This window comes from Berghia stephanieae, chromosome 3 (genome assembly GCF_034508935.2).
Source record: "Berghia stephanieae isolate SIO BIC M18660-M18661 chromosome 3, UCSD_Bste_1.3, whole genome shotgun sequence".
NCBI lineage: Eukaryota > Metazoa > Mollusca > Gastropoda > Nudibranchia > Aeolidiidae > Berghia > Berghia stephanieae.
In genome coordinates this window covers 7,917,768-7,940,267 of record NC_088362.1, presented here as the reverse complement: position 1 = coordinate 7,940,267, position 22,500 = coordinate 7,917,768, and the positions used below count along the sequence as shown (strand labels likewise).

The following is a 22,500-nucleotide window of genomic DNA, read 5'->3' as shown; positions in this document are numbered from 1 at the left end:
TATTATTATTATATATTATATCATTCATCATTATCATAATTATTATTATTATTATTATTATTATTATTATTATTATTATTATTATTATTATTTTATTATTATTATTATTATTATTGATATTATTATTATTATTATTATTATTATTATTATTATTATTATTTATTATTATTATTTTATTATTTATTTGTTGTTATCATAAGCATCATCATCATCATCATCATCATCATCATCATCATCATCATCATCATCATCATCATCCCCATTAATATAATTACGTACTTCTATTATTACCTTCAGCACTATTTTTATTAAGTTTTCCATTTTCCAGACATGATATCCTGAAAATGTCATATATATATATATATATATATATATATATATATATATATTATATATATATATCGTTTTAAGAGCGAAATTATAACCCTACTGCTGTTTAATGGGACCTCTTGACTCTTTTCGCGCCTGGCGTGCATTGATCAAACAGACACACTCAACACAGCAAATTTACATTGGTTGCTTTGCTATTAGTTTTATCGATTCGAGTTATTACCCATGATCACCCTAATTTGTTTTGGGTTGATAAAGGATCAAAGAAAATATATGATTTTTTCACCTTTTTCGTTGTTGATCGCATTCGATTATTCATGCTACAAGTCATTATCACCATTAGGCTATAACACTAAACGGTATTACATACATTATTTACAAGAGTTATCTCATATTATTATACCTTATCAAAAACATACGTTTGATGGATCAAACATTTTAACATTTACAATGTTTTACGCTGTGTTGTCGTAAATATTGTGCATTTTGTCAACTCGAATAAAAACATTGCATGCCATTATAAACAATTCAATAAAGCCATTTCGAATGGCCAGAATGAATTTGGGTCCCTTTGATCTTAGCATGTGATATAATAAACACCATCAGGATGCTCACATCGCTGATGCCAACTGGCTGTATTCGTAATTGCATTATTGATATAGTGTGGGAAGGAACATGTAATGTCGCTGCATAAGGGAACTGGAACATTAGCAGGAACGTAAAAAGAAAATCAGATAGTTATCAGCAGAATGTCTCTGTCTGGGGGCATGATAATAATAATAATAATAATATGTGCAACTGAAACCATATGTGTGGCCCAGTGTTGACTCCTAGAGAACAGTGACAGCAATTCGTCTCGGGCTTTCATGAGCTTGAGTAGTCCCGTTGTTACTGATATCTTTGTTGAAAACGATAAGATATAATGACAGGTTGGAGTAAAAACGCACATCGCCTTATAAGGTTTATCGTCTTATCTCAAGTCGTGAATTGTTGCTGTTAACAGTAACCTACACAATTCAATTTATTTGGTATTTAAAAAAAATTATTGTAACAAATTAAACCCATTTTCTCATTAAATTGAGCTTTTATATAGCGCAATATCCACTAAACGTGCTCAAAGCGCTTTAGAAGGACATCAAAATGTATTATTAAAAACAATTCTAGTGATTCAAAGTATACGCATTTCCATTTAGTTTGATGCTTTAATAATCTCAGGAACTTACATTATATTATATTTTCTCTTTTCAGGTGTATATCAAGGAATAACACCATAACACCATAGTTATTAAAGTCGCTCTACTTATTCTTGGATGTTGCATTCATACAACGGATCAAATCGTGATTCCATGGTGGATATTATTGTTGTCCAAAATTGCTTTGACGTCTCATTGCTGCTGTGTCCTGAAATATCCATCAGCACGAATCGAATTCAATTGAAATAATCGGTCGCCATCATGGCCCATCGTTTGGAAGTGTTGCTAGGGGAGAACGTCATCAAGCAGGACGGACAAACAGTTCCTGTCCGATCGCTTTGTGGCAAGGATAAAGTCGTCGGATTGTATTTTAGCGCCACCTGGTGTCCACCTTGCAAGACATTCACACCTACTTTGATAAGGTGAGTTTGAATCGATGTTTAAATTAATATTATCAACAACACGAAACAAAAATAGAATAGACAATTTTGGGGGAAAACAGACAAACAACAAAAGGGTAGTTAATTAGACAAGAAAGAAGGTGGTATAGAAGGAGCAGAAAGAAGAAAGTTGACATAGAATACACTCTCCAACTCCTATCCAAAAAAAAAAAAAACAAAAAAAAAAAGAAGAAGAAAAGAGGGAATGAATTTTTAAAAATACTTTCTGAGATAGCTGCATTTTGCAAATGGAATTTCTAATTACAGAGGCAAATTTTAGCAGGTTTAAAACATAATTAAAAATTCTTGATTAAAGTTAATGACGGGACGTGTTGTTGTTGTTATTTTCGTTTGTTTGTTTGTTTGTTTTGTAAAAGAAATATATAATTTACAGGGGGCAAAAGCCCAAATACAATCGCGCAACGATTTCGGATTACAGGTGTGATCGTTGCCATCGTTATGTTATAGATAGTATGCAGATGACGTCACTCAGGCCTTTGTTATTGTTTTTGCCATCCGCGTTTGTGAGTTGTTCTCACTAAACTGTATTAACCAGACTATAAAAGTTCATGGTTACACAGAGTTTGTGTGTTGGTCCTTTATACTTCCGGATGGCAATGTTGTGAACTCCTTGGCCAAGCGCATTCTATCTATAGCCTGATACTGAAATCCAAAAGGACTGGCAGTTTGACGTCATTATTTGGTTTTTGCACCGTCTAGTGAGTTGTCGTTAGTAGAGCTCATGGATACAAGTTATTTCATTGGTTGAACTATTGAATACAACTCACTATTTGTTTTCTTTTGTGGCAAAAGACTGGCATTTTGGCGTCACTTTTTGGTCGGTGTCAGACCATAACTTTACGAAGGCCACGGTGTGACTCACATTCTTTAATAGTTTAAGTGACCTGTTCACTCAAAAATGTCACACAACCATTTTGGATCAAGGGTGTAACTCACATAATTTGATAGTTTAAAATGATCAGTTCATCCAACATTCATCTAGTGTACGTGTTCGTTCTTCCAGAAATTACATGTAATTTATCTTTTTTTAAAATCTAACGACAGATTTGATCTTATGCAAACAATAAAAATCTTTTGTTTGCAAATCTCATAAAACTGTAACATGGTATCAGATTTTATGATCACCATTGACAGTGTGGTTTCGTAGAGATTCGTGAAGATACAATAAAATCTCGTCCAACCGCCACGCGAAGGACCCAGGTCTTTCTGGCTGTATAAAGAATTTGCGGTAGAACGAATAATCTTTTGTAAGTGTAATACAACCGTGCACTTCATTACGTTTGTTATAAAACGAATATGGCAATAATATAACGAGTGATAATAGAGATTTGAAATAATGTGGTGTTTTTATTTCACATTTCGCCATCAATGCACCCTTCAGATGAATTCTATCACTCTTTTATCATAAATTCATACAATATGAAAGTGTGGGGGGGGGGGGGGGTGCTCAATGTAGTATTCTGTGTATGATTTGCTCCCTGTATGTCTTCCGGGTGGTTATTAATTGAACTAAACCTTTTCTGCTGATTATATGATACGTTATACCTGGAGAAAAAGACAAAACGACAGACTGTTTATGAGAAGGAAACTTGTTTGGTAATGGTTGTAAATATTCAGCGGCATAACTGAATTTTTTCTAAGACATACTTTCTGCATGAATGAACAAACGTTAAACATTCATCAAGAGAGCAGCAATAACGACGCGGATAGGGCTTCATTGTGGATAGCTCATACGGTAGAGTCACGCTCTTCCCGGCCAGGCGGAGTTGTCGTACCAATAAGGTTGCGGGTTCAAACCCCCATCACCGCCGCGACATGTTTATTCTCTATTGTCTTCTGGTACTTTCCTACTCACTTCATCTCTTGTTGTTATAGAGCTTCATTGAAATAAATTCCCGAGTTGTAACGCTGTTACTATTATATTCTTTGGAATGAAAGCGAACACTGACTGAAATCTTACTCCTTTAATTCAACCCTAAAATTTAAAAAAAAAAGATATAAAATAAAAATAAAATAGTTATTGGTCTATCCGTCATCGGTTTTACTTCTTCACTCTAACACGTAAAGGCGATGAGTAAAGGTAGAGTATGTACTCGTACCTGTAAATCATACTTGTATTTTCATAGCCATCGGGCGAGCACCATTGGCTGAAAGGTTCGAGTACTTGGGATCTAAAAGACAAGTGTTTCTTCATGTCGAGGGCTGCCATAGCCTTCGTTCTCTTTGACACATCTGTGTACACTCATAACAATATACTGGGGAAAGGGCAAGGTTGAGATGAAAGTTTAGGAAAACAAAAAGATGAAGAATTCCCAGGAACTTCAAAATACACCATTATTTCTGTATTTTATTTCACAATACGTTAATTCCTTACAGATGATGAGAAAATTTTGGAAAGGACCTGTGTGTATGTGTATACTGAATGTTATGTGTACTGAGTGTATGTACGCGCCCACGTAGATACGTTGGTTGTATGTTTATAGTTTCGTGATTCTTACTGGGTTTTTTTTCATCCCTGTTCGCTTTTCTTTTTTTTTTAAGGTGGGGGGGGGGGGGGGTAAATAATTGTTCCCAATTGTATGTGAGGAACTGCAAAGATTCTAGACATTTTGAGTTATTAAAACGATAGCTCAGATCTAATAATGTTCACAACAGAATTCATAGCTCGAACGGTTTTGATCTTTTACTCAATTAGATTCAATAGTCTGATGTCACGTCGCCCAGCAACGGCGGCCATCTTGGTTCTAAACAAAGAAAATCTGTATTTTTTATTCTTCATGCTGGCTAGAACTTTTCATGTCTTGTGATCGGAATGTGTAAAAGTCAAAACATGATCAGATTTATAATGTTTTTTTTGTTTTTTTTTTCCCTCTGGATACGCTTTTATGCTCGTGGGAGAAATATTTCATAAGGGCGTCCGCCATTGTTCCGATAGTTTAGAGCCAGTACTAAGTTGCCATGCGTCATTACGAGGGAAGTGATGTTACGACTCTTGAAGCGTATTGTCTCTGTTTTCGTCCCATAAATAGACATGAAAACTGTAGCCTAATACTGAGATGTTGCATCAAAATAGCATCACTGCTGCAGACCTTATTATAGGCCTGAGTCTTACGTTAGGCTTTTTTTCTTTCTCAATGCTGGACAAGATAATTATTAAAGCTCAATGAGGTCATTCGGAAATCATGATAATTCAAGTTGACATCGTAGGTTTGTTCTGTGGATTTTCCCGTATCATTTAGGAAAGCTTAAGCTTTGAGTAATTGCCAGCAGCTGTGAAGAATATATTGTCTCTTTTGTTGAGACTAAAGCAAAAACAAAATACATAAATATTTAAAAGATGTCCTTGTTGCTCGCCAGGACAATTGTTGCAGTTGCATTGTGTTATTCTTGAAATGTCACTTTCATGAAAATGATTCTTAAAAATATCAAGCATATTTTTTGTGCAGAAGAGTTGTTTGTTGTTCAAAATTAAAGCGCTTTGAGCAGATTAAGTGGATATTGCTCTATATAAAGCTCAATAAACCGACTGATTCAATCAAACTGATTATCAACAAAAAAATTGTAGCTCTCCTCGTTGGTGCATCTGCCGATGTGCACATCTAAAAAGAGGGGGAAAAAGAAAGAAACATGTTGGTACTTTTCTGAACACAACAAATCCATCAGCACATGATTTACGCCCACTATACGTTTATAATAACTTCTATGGTTAGCCAGCTATTATAGTAAACAATCTTGGGTCCCGACTTAATACCGTTTTGAGGCGAAGGGTCACATTCAGTGACATCTTCAACACATGCTCCCTGTTGTTTTTAATAATGAATGTGTATCAAGAAGTGTTTTTTAAAAATTGTTTTGTTTATCAACAGTTTTTACGAGTCCCTTCGTAAAGAAGAGCGTGAGGGAAAGGACCAGCTTGAGATCGTTCAAATCAGCTGGGACAGAGATGCTGAAGGCTACACAGAAGCCACCAAGTCTGCACCATGGATGTCTATGCCTTATACGGACAGAGAAAGACAGGTAAGCCCCTAGTAGTAGTAGTAGTAGTAGTAGTAGTAGTAGTAGTAGTAGTAGTAGTAGTAGTAGTAGTAGTAGTGGTAGTAGTAGTAGTAGTAGCGTATGGCTACACCTCCAAATGTATTTCGTCAATCCAGCTTCTAAAGTCTTCCTCCGCCCTAAGGATGGTTTCGTAGCCACCTTCAAGTTTAGTGACTGGACAGTGGAGGACGATGTGATCGCTGGTCTCTGGAGCTGCCTGACATTTCTGGCAGGTATCACTGTTTCCAAGTTTCCATCTGCACATATTTGATGCAGTTCTGCCATGCCCAGTTAAGAGGCGGTTTGAGGAAATCCAGTATTTCCTGGTGTTATTGAATGCAGGCACTCTTTTGGTTGGATCTTTAATGATGTTTCCCTAGGAAGGGATTGGAATGGAGATGTTAGAAGAGATTAGATTGTACAGTCGATAAATAACAAGCTAGTTCCAAGTTCGTGAGATGCAATATGTCATCACTTCAAATCAAGCGAGTAGTGAGTTTATCCTGGTTTTTATTAATATGTACGTTGGATTTACCCTCTCCTCACCACCTACAGCAAAATCGTCACATTTGTTACGACACAATATACATATTTTTTATTCAGATTTATTTTGTACATTATAAACTTTGAAGAATGATCTTTGTTTAATCAATAAGAACATAAAGTTGTTTTGTAAAGAGCTTGTTTGAGTTTAAAAAATAAATTTTTATGCTAGGTAAGCCTGCCATTTTGGGAAAATACTGAAAATGATTGGTAAGGAAAGAGTTAACCAACACAATTGTGCCCATCAGTTAGTTTGCTGAATGTCGTGAAAATAAATGACAGACTCATTATTGTTTTGAAAATGTTCTCTTCAATTCTTCATGGCGGTCCAAACAATTCAATATTTGAATAACCTTTGACCTCTAGATTTTTTGTTTGTTTGTTTTTTAGTAATTTGGTCTTATTGGGTCTTTTACAGTTTTTGTTGTTGTTTGTTTTGATTTTTGTTTTGTTTTGTTGGAGAGGGGGGGGGGGGTGTTAGCTCATTTTAATTTCCAGTTCTTTTCCCAACACTGTGTTTACTCAGCTGTGATTGTGTAGCCTGGTCTACTTTCAATCTGGTAAATTTGACCTCAGATCCGCTTCAGAAAAGGGAGCATCCCAAGTTCCAAAGGTTTTTAATTATCTAAACGATTCCTTTTCGTAATGCTCTCTGGCTGTTTTATCACTTCTTGTGACTGTGTATTTAGAATGAAGAAACTGACAAGATAAGACAGCAGTAGTCGAATGAATATTCAAATGTCAAATTTCCCAAGATTACAATCATTTAAATATTTCGTATACTAAGAAGAGAAACTGGATTTTTACTTCCGCTAGCCATAACACACTTTCCCCATTCCGGAGCGTATGTTTGCGGTAAAAGATTATCTCCGATTTAATTCTGAATTTAATCTTAACACTCGTAAAAAAAAACCCTCCAGAAAAATACCCCCGAGTTGCAAACGTTTAGAATCGACTCGTTGATTTATCACAGCTTGAATTTGGAGCGTATCGATATCAAACACGAGCGTATCGATATCATATACGGAGCATCTGGTTTTGCAGATATATCTTTTGATATTACGTTTAGATTTCCTAGATACCTTTTCTTTAATGTATTAAAAACAACCGTTCTATCATACTCGTTTGAAATGCGTACCTACTTGTTCCGGGCAATGTTGATAGCAAAGTACACGACTTCTCGATTCCGGATGGCATGCAATTTTGTATAGATAGATAGATAGAGTTTAGTTCAGGTCGGTCTTCCCTTCAAGTTTTATAGAAGATGAGGTCTCTCTCATCTTTCAGGTTTAAAATTATTGATTTATTATTAATGCGCGCGTTTCACACTATCGACACACTTCAAACTATCGCATTATGTTATTTTATCTTCTCGTCGATGGAGTGGTGTTGATATAAGGGGTTTGTATTGATTATTTCTATTACATTTTATTATCTTCATATTATCATCGTTATCATTGTCACTATAGATATCATCATCATCATCATCATCATCATCATCATCATCATCATCATCATCATCATCATCATCATCACCACCATCATCATCATCATCATCATCATCATCATCTCGTCGTCGTCGTCATCATCATCATCATCATCACCATCATCACCATCATCATCATCATCATCATCATCACCATCATCATCATCATCATCATCATCATCATCATCATTAGGCTGGTCAGCCAACGGTTTCAATCCGGTATTATGTCGGGTCGAACCAGCTACTGAAAACTGATATTAAAGTCAAATTATTACATTTAATTTGAATTAATATTAATGATATGCGTTTAGGTAAAATATTCACAACCTGTCAGTATTCGCGCTATGCATGGTAATCGTTACCAACTGAATGCACCACTCAACCTACACCAAAAACGTCTTAGGTTTAATCTCATTGAAATCGATGACTGGCTTTGAGAGCATTAATAAGTTTGACTATTGATGTTTTGCGTTTAGCTAAAATATTCACAATATCCGCCACACAGATTAAACATACCATGACACAAAACTGTGTAACCTTTAACCTTTCTAATCTGAGTGATATTTTAAAAAATTATGACTTTTCCGCCACGACATCATAAGATATCGTCGCATAGGCATTCCACGAAGGAATGTCTGATATCAACAGGAATTATCCATGTTGTCCAAGTGAACAAATTGGGTGTCAATAATCTTGCTCAAGAAAAACAACGAAAGTGCCTGAAGCGGGGCTCGAACCCGGGTCACAGTGTAATGCCTTATTCACTCGGCCACTTCGCCCCCTAATCTGATTCTGCTAATCTAAAGCGTTCATAAAAAAGCATTGCACTTAAACGCCGGATCTTACATCATGGATATTTACCAGATAATAAACACCGGACTTTTTTCCATCGCGAGATTAGTAGTGTCGACAATAGGGAATGAGATTAGCGGAAGAGTAGCGTCCCTTGATTGGAGTCACCCATAGTCTGTGACGTCACCGGCGGAAAAGTTATTAGAGAGAGAACGTCATGTTGGTTGTGCGCATGCGTCTCTCGTCCTCGCTATGGATGACGACGAATAACAGGGACGCTACTCTTCTGCTAATCTCATTCCCTATAGGATTTAAAAGTCAGCAACGATAAGGAAAAAAAAAAAGAGGAAACAAGAATAAAAGACTCGATCACTATAATTATCAGAAAGGAAATATCTAACACAGACTGTAAATATTGGATGGATAAAATTACGTAAGATATGCATTCTTTCTTTTTGTGATTTCCATAAGTGTCTTGTAAAATTCCATAAATTACAGGCTTATATATATGCAAAGGGAATTATGTCTGAGTCTTAATGCTCCTTGGCGAGAATAACGTGATTGCTGAAGACATAAGACATAAACCGGATGATGTGAATGTGGCTCGGGCCCAATAAAATATATGTCTACAAAAAAGAGAATATAGATGTTGGACGTTTCGAGATATTTATATGTATGCGTGAGGGAAGGGATGAATAAATAGGAGAGAGCTTAGGGGAAGAGAGAGTATTATGTTATTATATATATATAAGAGAATATAAATAGAATAGAAAAGGATAATGAGGAGCGAGAGAGAGAGAGAGGAGAGAGAGAGAAGAGATAGAGAGAGAGGAGAGAGAGAGAGAGAGAGAGAGAGAGAGAGAGAGAGAGAGAGAGAGAGAGAGAATGAATTAAAAAAACAAAACAATTCCCCTATTCATCATCAAGAACATGGGGGGGGGGGGGGGGGATAAATGGGTGTATTTCGAGAAAAGAATAGTCCTGGCGTTTGACGCAGTGGAGCGCCACGTTAAGTTTCTTCTCCAAGGAAATATTAAGGTGCCAATAAAATGTTCGTTCCTTGGACCTATGGTGGAATTGCAATGCTTTATCCACTCGGCCATTCTTTTTTTAAAAGCTTTTAAGCAGACATTATGATTGTGCTAAAATAACAAATCCGTTTTTCAAGGTACCAGACTAGACATTTTCCGACAACCATATAATGAAATAAATATGGGATGGAGATTATTCCATATATCATAATTTCCCTCTCCCTCCCTCTCTGATAAGGTATTACAATTGACAAAATGAAAACAGGTGTGAATTGATCGGATGCACTTAGGTAATAAAGAGAGAGAGAGAGAGAGAGAGAGAGAGAGAGAGAGAGAGAGAGAGAGAGAGAGAGAGAGAGAGAGAGAGAGAGAGAGAGAGAGAGAGAGAGAGAGAGAGAGAGAGAGAGGTGGTGGGAGGAGGAGTAGGGGGATGGGGTTAAAATATGGAAACGGTATAAATTACATAGGCGTTACGTGATCTGTCAGTCAAAAAACCACAATTGTCAGTAATTAGCTATGATAGTTTGAGGGTATTATGGCGAGGCGGATGTTTCTCCCGCGGAAGTATTCAATGATTGGGTGGTCTCAAATGAATGATATAGGCGGGAAAAGGTGAAAATTAGACAAAACCGCGCAGGAATTCTTTAAGAAATGCGAGAGTGCGTTTGAAGTTAAGACGTTCCGCGGGGCTTACCTATACTATAAAACGACAAGGCACGGGAGATGGGAAAGGGGGAAAGGGGGGGGGGGGGGGTAGGAGGGGGGGGGGGGAGGGGGGTAGGTACGAACGGTGGGAATCGTAGATGCAACGAACAGAACATTGGGGAAATTATACATTGATTATTGAGTTTTCCAGGTGAAAAAGAGATTAGAAGTATCTATATATATATAATATATGAAGTTGGTGTTTATTAAGAATACCAAAGTTATGGCTATAAATTACCCCTAACAACGTAGCTACCCTCGGCATCTTGTTTTCAGCAATCTATTATTTTGAATACCTTTCTGACAAGAATGTTTAGGTATTTATTGTTCCTCAATGTTGCTGAGTTTGATTTGTTTTTGTTTCTTTTTTTTCTGGTTTGTGATTTAAAAAAAAAATGTATTTATCTATTTACTTTTATTATGATTTCATGAATATACACATTCTTTTATTTACATAACAATTACCTCAAATTAGATTTCTCCCCTTTATTATTTTTACCTTATCAATTATTCATTGAGAGGTTTTTTTTATGAGATAAGAAGTAACAAAAGCTTTTTATCGCTGCCAAGAATCGAGGAATAATTGTTACATGTGTAATTTGTGACCGATCGCCTCAAAACGTTACAATATAGGGGTCATTTAGATGTAAAAGAAAAATTGAATTTTAAAGAATTTTAGACTTGGGTTCAGATTCTAACGATCTAGCGTTAAGAATAATCATTGTTGTCAGGTTATCATTATGCGTCAAAATCTATTTTTAGTCGAGTCGGATGCGTACCCCAGAAAAAAAATTCCGGAACTGCTACATTTGGGGGGAGGGGGGGGGGGGGGTTGTGTTTTTTTTTTTTTTAAATAAAGGATAATAGTGACACCTCATATTTCATTTTGCTATACTCTATCGTAAAATCGGGTTTCCCCAAAACCAGGTTTTCTTAATTTGTGGAATTCAGTATTATATGTTTTTGGCCATTTGAGCGTTAAATTCACTTATTGCCATCTGGTTCATTCCAACATAATACCAGATTGAAGCAGCGGTGGGTCACATTTGTTCATGTCTATTGACTTTATTGTTCAGAAAACTGTCCAAGATAGAATTTGATTAAGCGTGTCCTACAAACATAATTGTTGTTGATTATTATTATTTATACGTTCTATACTTCGTGGAAAACATTTTTTTTCTGTGTGTCTAAAATCAAAACTACTACAACCGAGGGTCAAAAGTCAGCGCGAAAATATTTTCGTTTTCTCGATTACATGATAACCACGGAATTCATGGTTTGTTTAGAATTCTGTGAGTTTCGTTGAATTTTCAGTTTTCGATTCGGAGACTGGTAGGTAATGGGAGGGGAGAGAAAGGAATTAGAAACGTTGTGATGATAATAAGAAATACTGACTTGAACTCGAAAACAAACAGGAAAGAACCTTTTGAGATCGAGAAAATATTTATGGTTGAAGGAAAACGCGACCTTCCCAAGAGAGAGAGCGGCCATCCGCTATGAACTGTGTGGTCAGGGCGAGATAGTATGCAGATGACGTCACTCAGGTCTTTGTTATTGTTTTTTGCCATCCGCGTTTATGAGTACTTCTCACTGAACTGTATTAACCCGACTATAAACGTTCATGGATACACACAGTTTTGTGTGTTGGTCCGTTATACTTCCGGATGGCAATGTTATGAGCTTCTCAGCCAATCGCATACTATCTATACCTGAATGTGTCTTAGCGAGTGTAAATAAGATTTATTCAAGGAAACATCAGACATTAATTTGTCTTTAACGAATAAAAATATATAAGAATATCAAACTTGTCATGGGTTATTTCCACGCTTTCTTGTAAATTGCCTTGTTTTCATATTGACACATGTGTATTTGTTGCTCTACTGTTGAAAATCACACCCATACTTGGCTTGTTATATGAAACTAAACCAGATTTTCATTTATCTAGTTTAATTCGCAGTGGTTTTTATAATAATAATAATAATAATAATAATAATAATAATAATAATAATAATAATAATATATAATAATCATAATAATAATAATAATAATAATAATAATAATAATAATAATAATAATAATAATAATAATGATGATGATGATGATGATGATGATGAGATGATGATGATGATATGAGATGATGAGATGATGATGAATGATGATATATAATGATATAATAATAATAATAATAATAATAATAATAATAATAATAATAATAATAATAATGCTACTACTACTACTACTACTACTACTACTACTAACTACTACTACTACTACTACTACTACTACTACTACTATTACTACTACTACTACTAATAATAATAATAATAATTCTTATTGTTATTATTATTATCATCATCATCATCATCATCATCATCATCGTCATCATCATCATCATCATCATCATCACAATTATCATTAATTTTTAAATATTTTTTTTTGTCATCCGCGATTTTGTGTTGTTTTGCTTTTTAAAAATATTGGCAGGACGTTTTTCAACGCAATATTTGAACACATTAATTTAGCTCCTAATACAGCGGGTCCGTCTTGATTTCAACACGACTTGTCTGCAGTTAAGATTTTTATACTTAAAATATTCCCACGTCTGACAGGAATAATTTCTCTTTTTCAACATCCTGTTGAATTTTCAAGACTATATTAGTACTATGATAATTCCAATGGTTTCACTATTTTATACAGAGGATCAATATATTTCAAATCCTAATTCCTCCCGTTATTAATCTGGTTATGATTGCAGATCTCTCCGTTATCAATTAATTGGATTCAATAGTCTGATGTCACGTCGCCCAGCAACGGCAGCCATCGTGGTTCTAAACAAAGAAAATCGGTACTTTTTAGTCTTCATGCTGGATTGAACTTTTCATATGTCTTGTGATCAAAATGTGTAAAAGTTAAAACATGATCAGATTTATAATGTTTTTTTCCCCTCTGGATACGGTTTTATGCTCGTCGGAGAAATCTTTCATAAGGGCGTCCGCCATTGTTCCGATAGTTTAGAGCCAGTTACTAAGTTACCATGCGTCATTACGAGGGAAGTGACGTTACGACTGTTGAAGCGTATAAAGCCCGAGTCGAATTCTTCAGAGCCGTGGACCCTTATTCAGCTACCCAAACCACTTCTTGGTGGATGGGGAGTCAGAAAATTATTCCGATTTCAAGGTTCCTTTCGTGTGAAGCAAGTGCTCTACCGACTTAGCTATCGGGAGTAACACCCCCCCCCCCCCCCCCCCCCCCGTGCGAGTCGCATCTTCCTTATTTAATTCTGATAACAAAAACTGCAAGATATTACTATTACTGAGTAATATCGAACGCGCCCTCTCACCTGCTCAGGGTTAAAATATCTCACCTAAAATATTTTTTAAAAAGATAGAAAAAGAAAAGAAATTATTTCGTCTCGTTATAACTGCCAGCTATCATTGACAGATATAAAATGAAAGATAAATTTAGGTAAAATGAATCGTGGCTCGTCGCTGACATAAATATCAGGGAGAATCTTGCAGAGAGAAACGATAAAATGAAACACTGAGTTTTCAAGGAAGTAGAGCTAATGAAATAAAGAAAATGCAAACACACTTTCTCTTCTGGTTACACATTCGTTGTGCAGCGCAGTCATCAACGTTGTTGACGTTGAAAAAAATGAAAGCGTAATGTATTATGTGTCTCATAATTTATCTATCTAGTCTATACCCAGCCTGTCGACAAGAAATGAATAAAATGAATGATAATATGGAAAAATATTATAATATTTGTCGGTGGTGGAAGTGATGATGAGGGATTTTGGGAGTTTGAGGCGTAGGGAGATGATGGTGGTATTGATGTTGATGATTCTTGATGGTGTTAAATTGTGTTTGAGTTTGAGTTCATTCGTTTGTTAGAGATGTCTTCCCGTCTATCTTTCTTTATACCTCTATCTACCTGTCAGTTTGCTTGTATGTTTGTTTGTCTGTCAGTCTCAATTTACCTATCTATCTGCCTATATATCTATCTACCTATCTATGTATCTATCTATCTATCTATCTATCTATCTATCTATCTATCTATCTATCTATCCATCTCTATCTATCTATCTATCTATCTATCTATCTATCTATCTATCTATCTATCTTTCTATCTATCTATCCATCCATCCATCGATACATCTATCTACCTACTATCCATCTATCTGTCTATCTATCCACCTTTCTATCTAACTATTTTTCTATCTATCTACCTATCTATCTTTCTATCTATCTACCCATCCATCCATCCATCCATCTATCTATCTATCTATCTATCTATCTATCTCTCTCAGTCTACTCTCTCTCTCTCTCTCTCTCTCTCTCTCTATATATATATATATATATATATATCCATCTATCTATCTATCTATCTATCTATCTATCTATCTATCTATCTATCTATCTATCTATCTATCTATCTATCTATCTATCTATCTATCTATCCATCTATCCATTTATCTATCTATCTATCAATTTATCCAGCCAACCAGCCATCTTTTCACTACTAACTTAATGTCTGCCCACTATCCTGAAAATGAATATTTCAAAAGTTATATTTAAGTAATGATAAACATTCATTTTTTTTTTCGAGAACAAAATTCCGAACACACAATCAATTCACGTTAATTCGAACGCGTTTCCTTACGATCGATTTCCGTCTACGAATAAAGAAATATATTGGTATCCATTGCATCTGTTCGTATTGTAGTTGACGTCTAGTTTATAGGGGTCCGGATTAACGGGGATTAACTGTTTTTAATCGGGAATTACCACGTTGTTTGATTTTAAGTCGGGTATTTCAGATAATGTTGATAACGGCGGGTGCAAATATTTATACACCTGCTGATCAAATCATAATTTAATAAAAAATTAAAGTGTTTACCTGTTTACCTGCCTAATTCTATAACCTAATACTTTGATCACTCTATTCGTTGATTAGATAATCTGATTATCTACTGATTCCATTTGAAAACTAAAACATTCTACTTGTTTACTCTATCTTGAAAACATAAAAAATAAGAAAGATATAAACTCGAATACTTGAGCATATTATGATTTTATGTTTGACGAGCTTGGATATCGGAACATTTACATTGAATTTCAAATAAAAAATCGATTATCAAACTCTAAAAAAGTGAAATGTGACTAGTTATAAATAACTCTAGTAGAAAGTAATCGCATTCAGAATAAAGACTAATTAATGGGCTTCTTCTTCTTCTTCTTCTTCGTTCCTCGGATGGACATCTATGGCTGCAGTCCGACATCTGCTATGAAGTCTGTGGTCCGCTTTAGGTCCTCAGCCTCACCATAGAGCTTTGTGTTGAGTGTTGTAGGGGTGACCCAGTGGTTCGAACGTTGCACGTTGTATAATGGGCAATCCATAAGCACATGTAAAGTGGTTTCATGGTCGGTTCCACATGGGCAATAAGGGGTTGTTCCAATACCTAGCTTTGTAAACATATGTCCTCTTAGTCTATTGTGTCCTGTTCGGAGGCGGAATAGAGTGACTTGGCTACTTCGCTGAATGGCATGGATTGGATCCTGCTTGTTGTGTTCTAGGTGTGTGTCATTCCTTTCTTTGTCTATTTTTAGCTTTATTATTTTCTTTTGCTGATGGTAAGTGATTGACGACTTCGGTTGTTCCTTCTGGGCTCCTTCTTTGGCCAGTTGATCGGCAATTTCATTTCCATATATACCTACATGACTTGGAATCCACTGCAGCACAATTTTTCCTGTTTTATCAGATAAGCCCTCAAGGGCCTCCACAGTGTGTGCGGCTTCAGAGTCCTGGTAATTTTCAATAGACCGGAGAGCATCATCAGAGTCTGTCAAGTAAACCACATTTTTCCCGTATATTCTGTGATCTCTGGATAGTTCTTTTGTTGCATTGAGGATGGCTTTTTCTTCAGTTTTAGTACTTGTGCACATTGAACCCACTGATACAGATATTTTTGTTTCTGTTTTATCTGTCCAGTGTATGAGTGCACCAGCACCTCCATTCATGAGGGGGCCGGAAACTGAGCCATCTGTATAAACTCTTATCCAGTTGGTCATTGGGTATTTTTTATCGATCATCTTTAGGGTTTGAGCATTGTCATTATTGCTTCGAATGTTTTTCTTGTTGATGGTTATGGATTTTTGTTTCTTTTTCCACGGTGGTGGTTTGAGATTTGGGACATTGATTTGGGCAATATCTTCCTTTGGTGTCACTTTATATTCGCTCTCTAGTTTTTGTCCCAAGGCGATGAAGTTTTCCCTTTTGAGTCGATTCTCTTTCTTTTCCATTGTACTTGGATGCAGTGGTTGGGATTCCATGAATTTTATCTTTGAGAATTGTGTCACTATTTTTAAATTTCGTTGTTCTTTGAGAGGTTTTATTCCTGTGTGGGTTTCCATCTTGTGAATTGGTGTTGTTTTCATTGCTCCAGTGATCACGCGTAGGCATTGGTTTTGGATTTTTTCAACCTTTTGAAATTGAGCCTGTGAGCACGTTCCCCATGCCGATATGGCATAGTCTATTGCAGGTCTTACATATCCAAGATATGTCTTCTTCAGGACGTTTGAGTTTGCTCCCCATTGCGTTCCAGCAAGTTTTCGGAGAAGCTGCATTCTCTTGTACCCTTTCTGTTGACTTTCATCTATTTGATGTTTCCAAGTGAGTCGAGGGTCAAATTTCACTCCTAGATACTTAGGCATAAGGTCTTCTCTCAGAATCTTTCCATCTAAAGTTAATCGCATAGATTGCTTTTTGGTTGATAAGCTGAATGTTGTGTATGTGGTTTTATCAGCATTTACTCTCATACCCCAGTCTTTTGTCCATTTGCTCAAAGCATCAAGAGTCATCTGTATCCTGGCCTTTGCAGTACCAATATTTCTTTCAGTGCATATCAGTGCAAGGTCATCTGCATACATGGCTGCTTTTACTCCTCTGCATTTGGTTTCGCAGATGTCATTGATAAAAACGACAAAGAGGGTTGGTGAGAGAACCCCGCCTTGTGGTACTCCATTTGTCATGTTCGTTAGCTTGCTTTTAGAGTTTTGAGATTGGACTCTTGCTTTTCGATTTGTGAGGTAATCTTTAATCCATGCAAACATGTTGTGTGAAACGTTGGCTTTCTTAAGTTTGAGAAGTAGTCCTTTTGTCCAGACTTTGTCAAATGCCTTTTCCATATCCACCCAAACTGTGACTGTGTGTTTTTTTTCTTGGTAACCATTTTCGATCAGCTGCGAGATGTATGTTATCTGGTCCTCTGTGCAGCGTAATTGTCTGAAACCAGCCTGTTCATCTGATATCAACTTATTGCTTTCTAAATACCATTGGAGACGGCGATTAACAATTCTCTCCATCAGTTTACCCAAGCAGCTTGTCAAACTTATTGGCCGGTAGCTCTCGGTTTTATTTTTTGGCTTGCCATCCTTCTTAATTGGTATCATGGTTGCCTGTTTCCATTTGAGTGGAAGTTTACCCTGTTTCCAACTTGCATTGAACAGTTGTTTCATTTTCCTCTTTGTGAGGGTTCCTAGGTGTTTCAACATGTCATTAGTAACATCATCTGGACCTGGTGATTTGTTCGTTTTTAGAGATTTCAAGGCAATTTCTACTTCTTCTTTTTAATCGAACTGAACATGACATCATCTGTGGATTCTTTGGGTGTATCCTTGTGTTTTCTCAATTCTTTGTGGACTTCTCGTTTTCGTTCTTTTCTAATCTGTATACTCCCAACACTTGAGTACAGCTTCATAAAACAGTTTGCTGCTTGTTTTTTGTTGAGAATCCTCCCCTGATCATCTTCTACTGATGGTGCAGCATATCTGTTTTCTTGTCCACTTAGAGCTTTGGTTAGGTTCCATAATTTTCTTCCGTCTCTGTCGTAGTCAAGTTGTCTGGTTTTTTCATGCCATGCTTCCTGTTTTGCTTTTATTGTTTCTTTCCTGAGAGTTTTTTCAGCCTCTTTGTAAATTTCCATATTCTCATCATTTGGCTCTCTCTCTGCTTTTTTTTCTGTGTTCAGTGACTTGGCTGTTGAGACTTCCTAATTTTTCAGTCCATCCTGGACAGTAGTCCTTTCTTGATCCTCTGGGGATTGATTCTTTTGCAGCTTTCATGATTGATTTTGTGAAAGCTTTGGCTGATTTTTCTACATTCCTTGTTTTACAGTTTATCTCTTTTGTATAACTATCAGTCAACTTTGAAAACAGAGTCCAGTCTGCTTTTTTATAATTCCATCTCGGAGGTGGTGCCTTTCTGTCTTTTGCATATTCTTCAGTTATTTCAACCAGAATGGGACGATGATCACTTCCTGCCAGTTGTTCCTTTATCTGTTTACTGACTTTTCCGGTGAGATCTTCAGATATGAGAGTTAGGTCTGGGGTTGATGTTGTCTTCCATGCTCTTGAGAAGTATGTATCTGGGTCATCTTCATTTCTGACAATTTGAAGCTTACTGTCTGTAAGCCAATTTTCAAGGGTTTCACCTTTTCTGTCTAAGTCATTGTATCCCCAGCTTGGGGAGTGGCTATTGAAGTCTCCCACAACAATGAACTGTTCTTCTTCACTTCTTATGTTTTCAATTGGCAGATTCTCTGATGGTGGGCTGTAACAGTTATATATTGTGTATTGCAATTTGTTTTTGGTAATTTTTACAGCCAATATTTCAACAGATTCATCTGTCGTTATTTCATTTGTCGCTATGTCATTTCTGACGAAGATGATTACTCCACCTTTGTTCCGTTCTTTTCTGTCTTTCCTAAAATGTTGATATCCCCTTATTGAACACCTAATGTTTTCTGTGAGGTGTGTCTCCTGTATGCAGGCAATATCTATCTTCTCATCCTGAAGAAACTTGGAGAGGGCAGTCTTTTTATGTTGTATCCCTTCTGCATTCCATTGTAGCAATTTGATAGTTCCAGTAGTCCGTAACCTTGCATCTCCTACCCTGGTTCCACAGTAGGAGGGCAAGGTACCACCAGATCGCTTGGGTGAACCCTGTTTATCAGGGCTCGACGCTAGGTCCGTCCGGCGGGAATCCCCAGACTTCGCGCCATATCGTCCGACAGTTTTGTTGTCCATCATTGTGAGGAGGATGCGTGTCACATTAATTTTTGGGTTGGTTTCCCTCTCCAGACTATTTGCGCCTTTCGGCTCTGCGACTCCGACTTCAGCGGTTCTTTATTCTCTGGATGTGATTCCATAGCCTTTCATCTTCCCAGATCCACAAGGCAGTGGTGGTTTGAAGTTGGAGTTTTCCTTCTCCTAGACAGACTGCTTTCCAAGGCTATGAGCTCTGTCCACCCATTAATGGTGTCTAGGCTGGGAGTCCAGGAGGGTATCTTTGTAGAGTGACAGTTTCCCTTCACCCCACCAGCGTCATGGGGCTAGCACAGCTTATTGCGTGAACTAGGGCAATCTGGCCACGGCGGTTGATTCCTCCCTTCATCCGTCACCTCAGACACATAGAAACTCGTGTCATCAGCCGGTTAGAAAGTTCCTTTCGGAATACTCCAACCGTTGCCCAGGAGGCGGGCGGGGAAGAATGCCCCTACGTGGACCCTGACACGAGCTGGAATGGGTTGCGGATCAGTACTGATCAAAATAATCCAATCCTGCCTCCCTAATGGGCTTCAAAACAGTATGTTCAGATTTGTCCCTTCCCTATGGAACTCCCGCCTACTGTCATTCTAATTCAGTCAATGTCTGGAGATCGGGATTTGGCCCAATATTGTTGTGAGTCGTACGAAGATTGTACGATTACTCTAGATATGCTATTAAAAGAAAGAAAAAACTAACAAAAAAAATAGGTTCCGGTGGCTACACGCTATAGAGCAGTAAAGTTAGGTGCCCCAAACGTAAACAAAGGTCGAGAAGCACGTGGCAAACCACATGTTCCTGTCTTGACAGCTCACGTTCCAATGTAAATAATAGAAAAAAATAACCTTTAAAATTTGGCTGTTAGGTGGCAAAAGAAACACATATTCATAAATACTCGATCATGCATCAAATAATGTCTAGATATGGATATTTTATGGAACAAAAGGTAAAATTTTCTAAAATTTATCAAAAGTTACAGTCTATCTATTTTTAGACCAGAGCAAATTATTGCGCTGGTGTGAACAAAACGAGAATTATTCGGAGCCTGATTTTCATAATAATTTAGCCTTATATTATTATTTCTGCAACTGTTAGATTTTATGTAAACATATTTTCAATACTGAAAGTGTATTGCCTACAACTCAAACTACAAAATTGGGAGACCTATATTGTGCGTAAATTATTCCGGTCCTTAACGGAAATCACTAGCAACTTGTTATTGTTTACGTTTGGGGCACCTAACTTTACTGCTCTATTATTAACTCATTCAACCCTAACACCGACTATGTCCGTAGTTTACCCGGGTTACTTTTACCCTATGCCTATTTATTACATTTGTTCTGAGACAAATTATAGGCGTAGTATCAAAGCTAATGTTTTTAGTTTTTGAATGTTAATGGTAGTTGAATAAAACTATCTCTGTACATGCTCATTTTTAATACATTTTTTTCAATTTTGAAAAGTAACAAAACTCTCTAGGGTTGAGTGAGTTAAAGATGTGCAAAATGCTCTACCGATGTCTTGTTCCCTTTGGTTTGATCATAAATATCATGTTTTAACTAGATAGTTATTAAGTTATATATTTATTTGCAAAAAAACAAACAAACAAACAAACAAAAAAAACCCTGGGTATTTAAAGGTCTTTTGGCTCGTGTAATCTTTAATGATTATGATTAAGAATGTGAGGCTGATATAAAATGTGGATTGTATAAATTTTGAATTCAATGAGTATTGTAACAGCTTCAGTAAAAGATCAAAGAAACGTTTCAGGCTTAATAAATCCTTCCCCCCCCCCAAAAAAAAAAAAGAGAAGAACATTTTTTTTTAAAGGAGGAGCAAATAAAATGTAATAAAATGTTTCAGACTGACATCCTTCTTCGTTAAATTTAAAGCTATTATTGCATCTATTAATTTTTTTTATCGATTTAATATTTTTTAGATAACAAAATATTATTCGACAAAAGTTCTTTCTTTGCTTTTGAATTTTCAGTTATTTGAAAACACAACCATTAATTAGGATTAGGGGATAATTAAAAATTGTTATTTCATATTGATTAAACTTTTGTTATTGGAAATTAATCCCCACTATTTCTTCTTCTTCTTCTTCTTCTTCTTCTTCTTCTTCTTCTTCTTCTTCTTCTTCTTCTTCTTCTTCTTCTTCTTCTTCTTCTTCTTCTTCTTCTTCTTCCTCTTCTTCCCCTTATCCCTCCTAGCCCTCCTTCATCATCACCATCGTCGTCTTCTTCTTCTTCACTACTACTACTACTACTACTACTACTACTACTACTACTACTACTACTACTACTACTACAACAACAACAACAACAACAACTACTACTACTACTACTACTACTACTACTATTATTATTACTACTACTACTACTACTACTACTACTTCACTACTACTACTACTACTACTATACTACTAACTACTACTACTACTACTACTAACTACTACTACTACTAACTACTACTACTACTACTACTACTACTACTATACTACTACTACTACTACTACTACTACACTTACTACTACTACTACTACTACTACTACTACTACTACTACACTACTACTACTACTACTACTACTACTACTACTACTACTACTACTACTACTACTACTACTACTACTACTACTACTACTACTACTACTACTAACTACTACTACTTTCAACTACTACTACTACTACACTATACTACTACTACTACTACTACTACTACTACACTACTACTACTACTACTACTACATTTCACTACTACTACTACTACTACTACTACTACTACTACTACTACTACTACTACTACTACTACTACTACTAC

At 36.3% G+C, this 22,500-nt stretch overlaps 1 protein-coding gene across 2 annotated transcripts in view; it reads left to right on the top strand.

Annotated features, from left to right (window-relative positions):
• Positions 1 to 22,500, top strand: part of LOC144967105 (nucleoredoxin-like) — an 83,795-nt gene that overhangs the window by 30,116 nt on the left and 31,179 nt on the right. The window contains exons 1-3 of one of the 2 annotated variants that reach the window (XM_078903943.1): positions 1,141 to 1,290; positions 1,579 to 1,945; positions 5,851 to 6,001. In XM_078903943.1, coding sequence (XP_078760069.1) covers positions 1,785 to 1,945; positions 5,851 to 6,001 — 312 coding nt within the window. In that variant the 5' untranslated portion in view covers positions 1,141 to 1,290; positions 1,579 to 1,784. Of the gene's footprint in view, positions 1 to 1,140; positions 1,291 to 1,578; positions 1,946 to 5,850; positions 6,002 to 22,500 lie in introns of those variants that run through there. The other variant, XM_078903941.1, reaches the window with a different exon arrangement.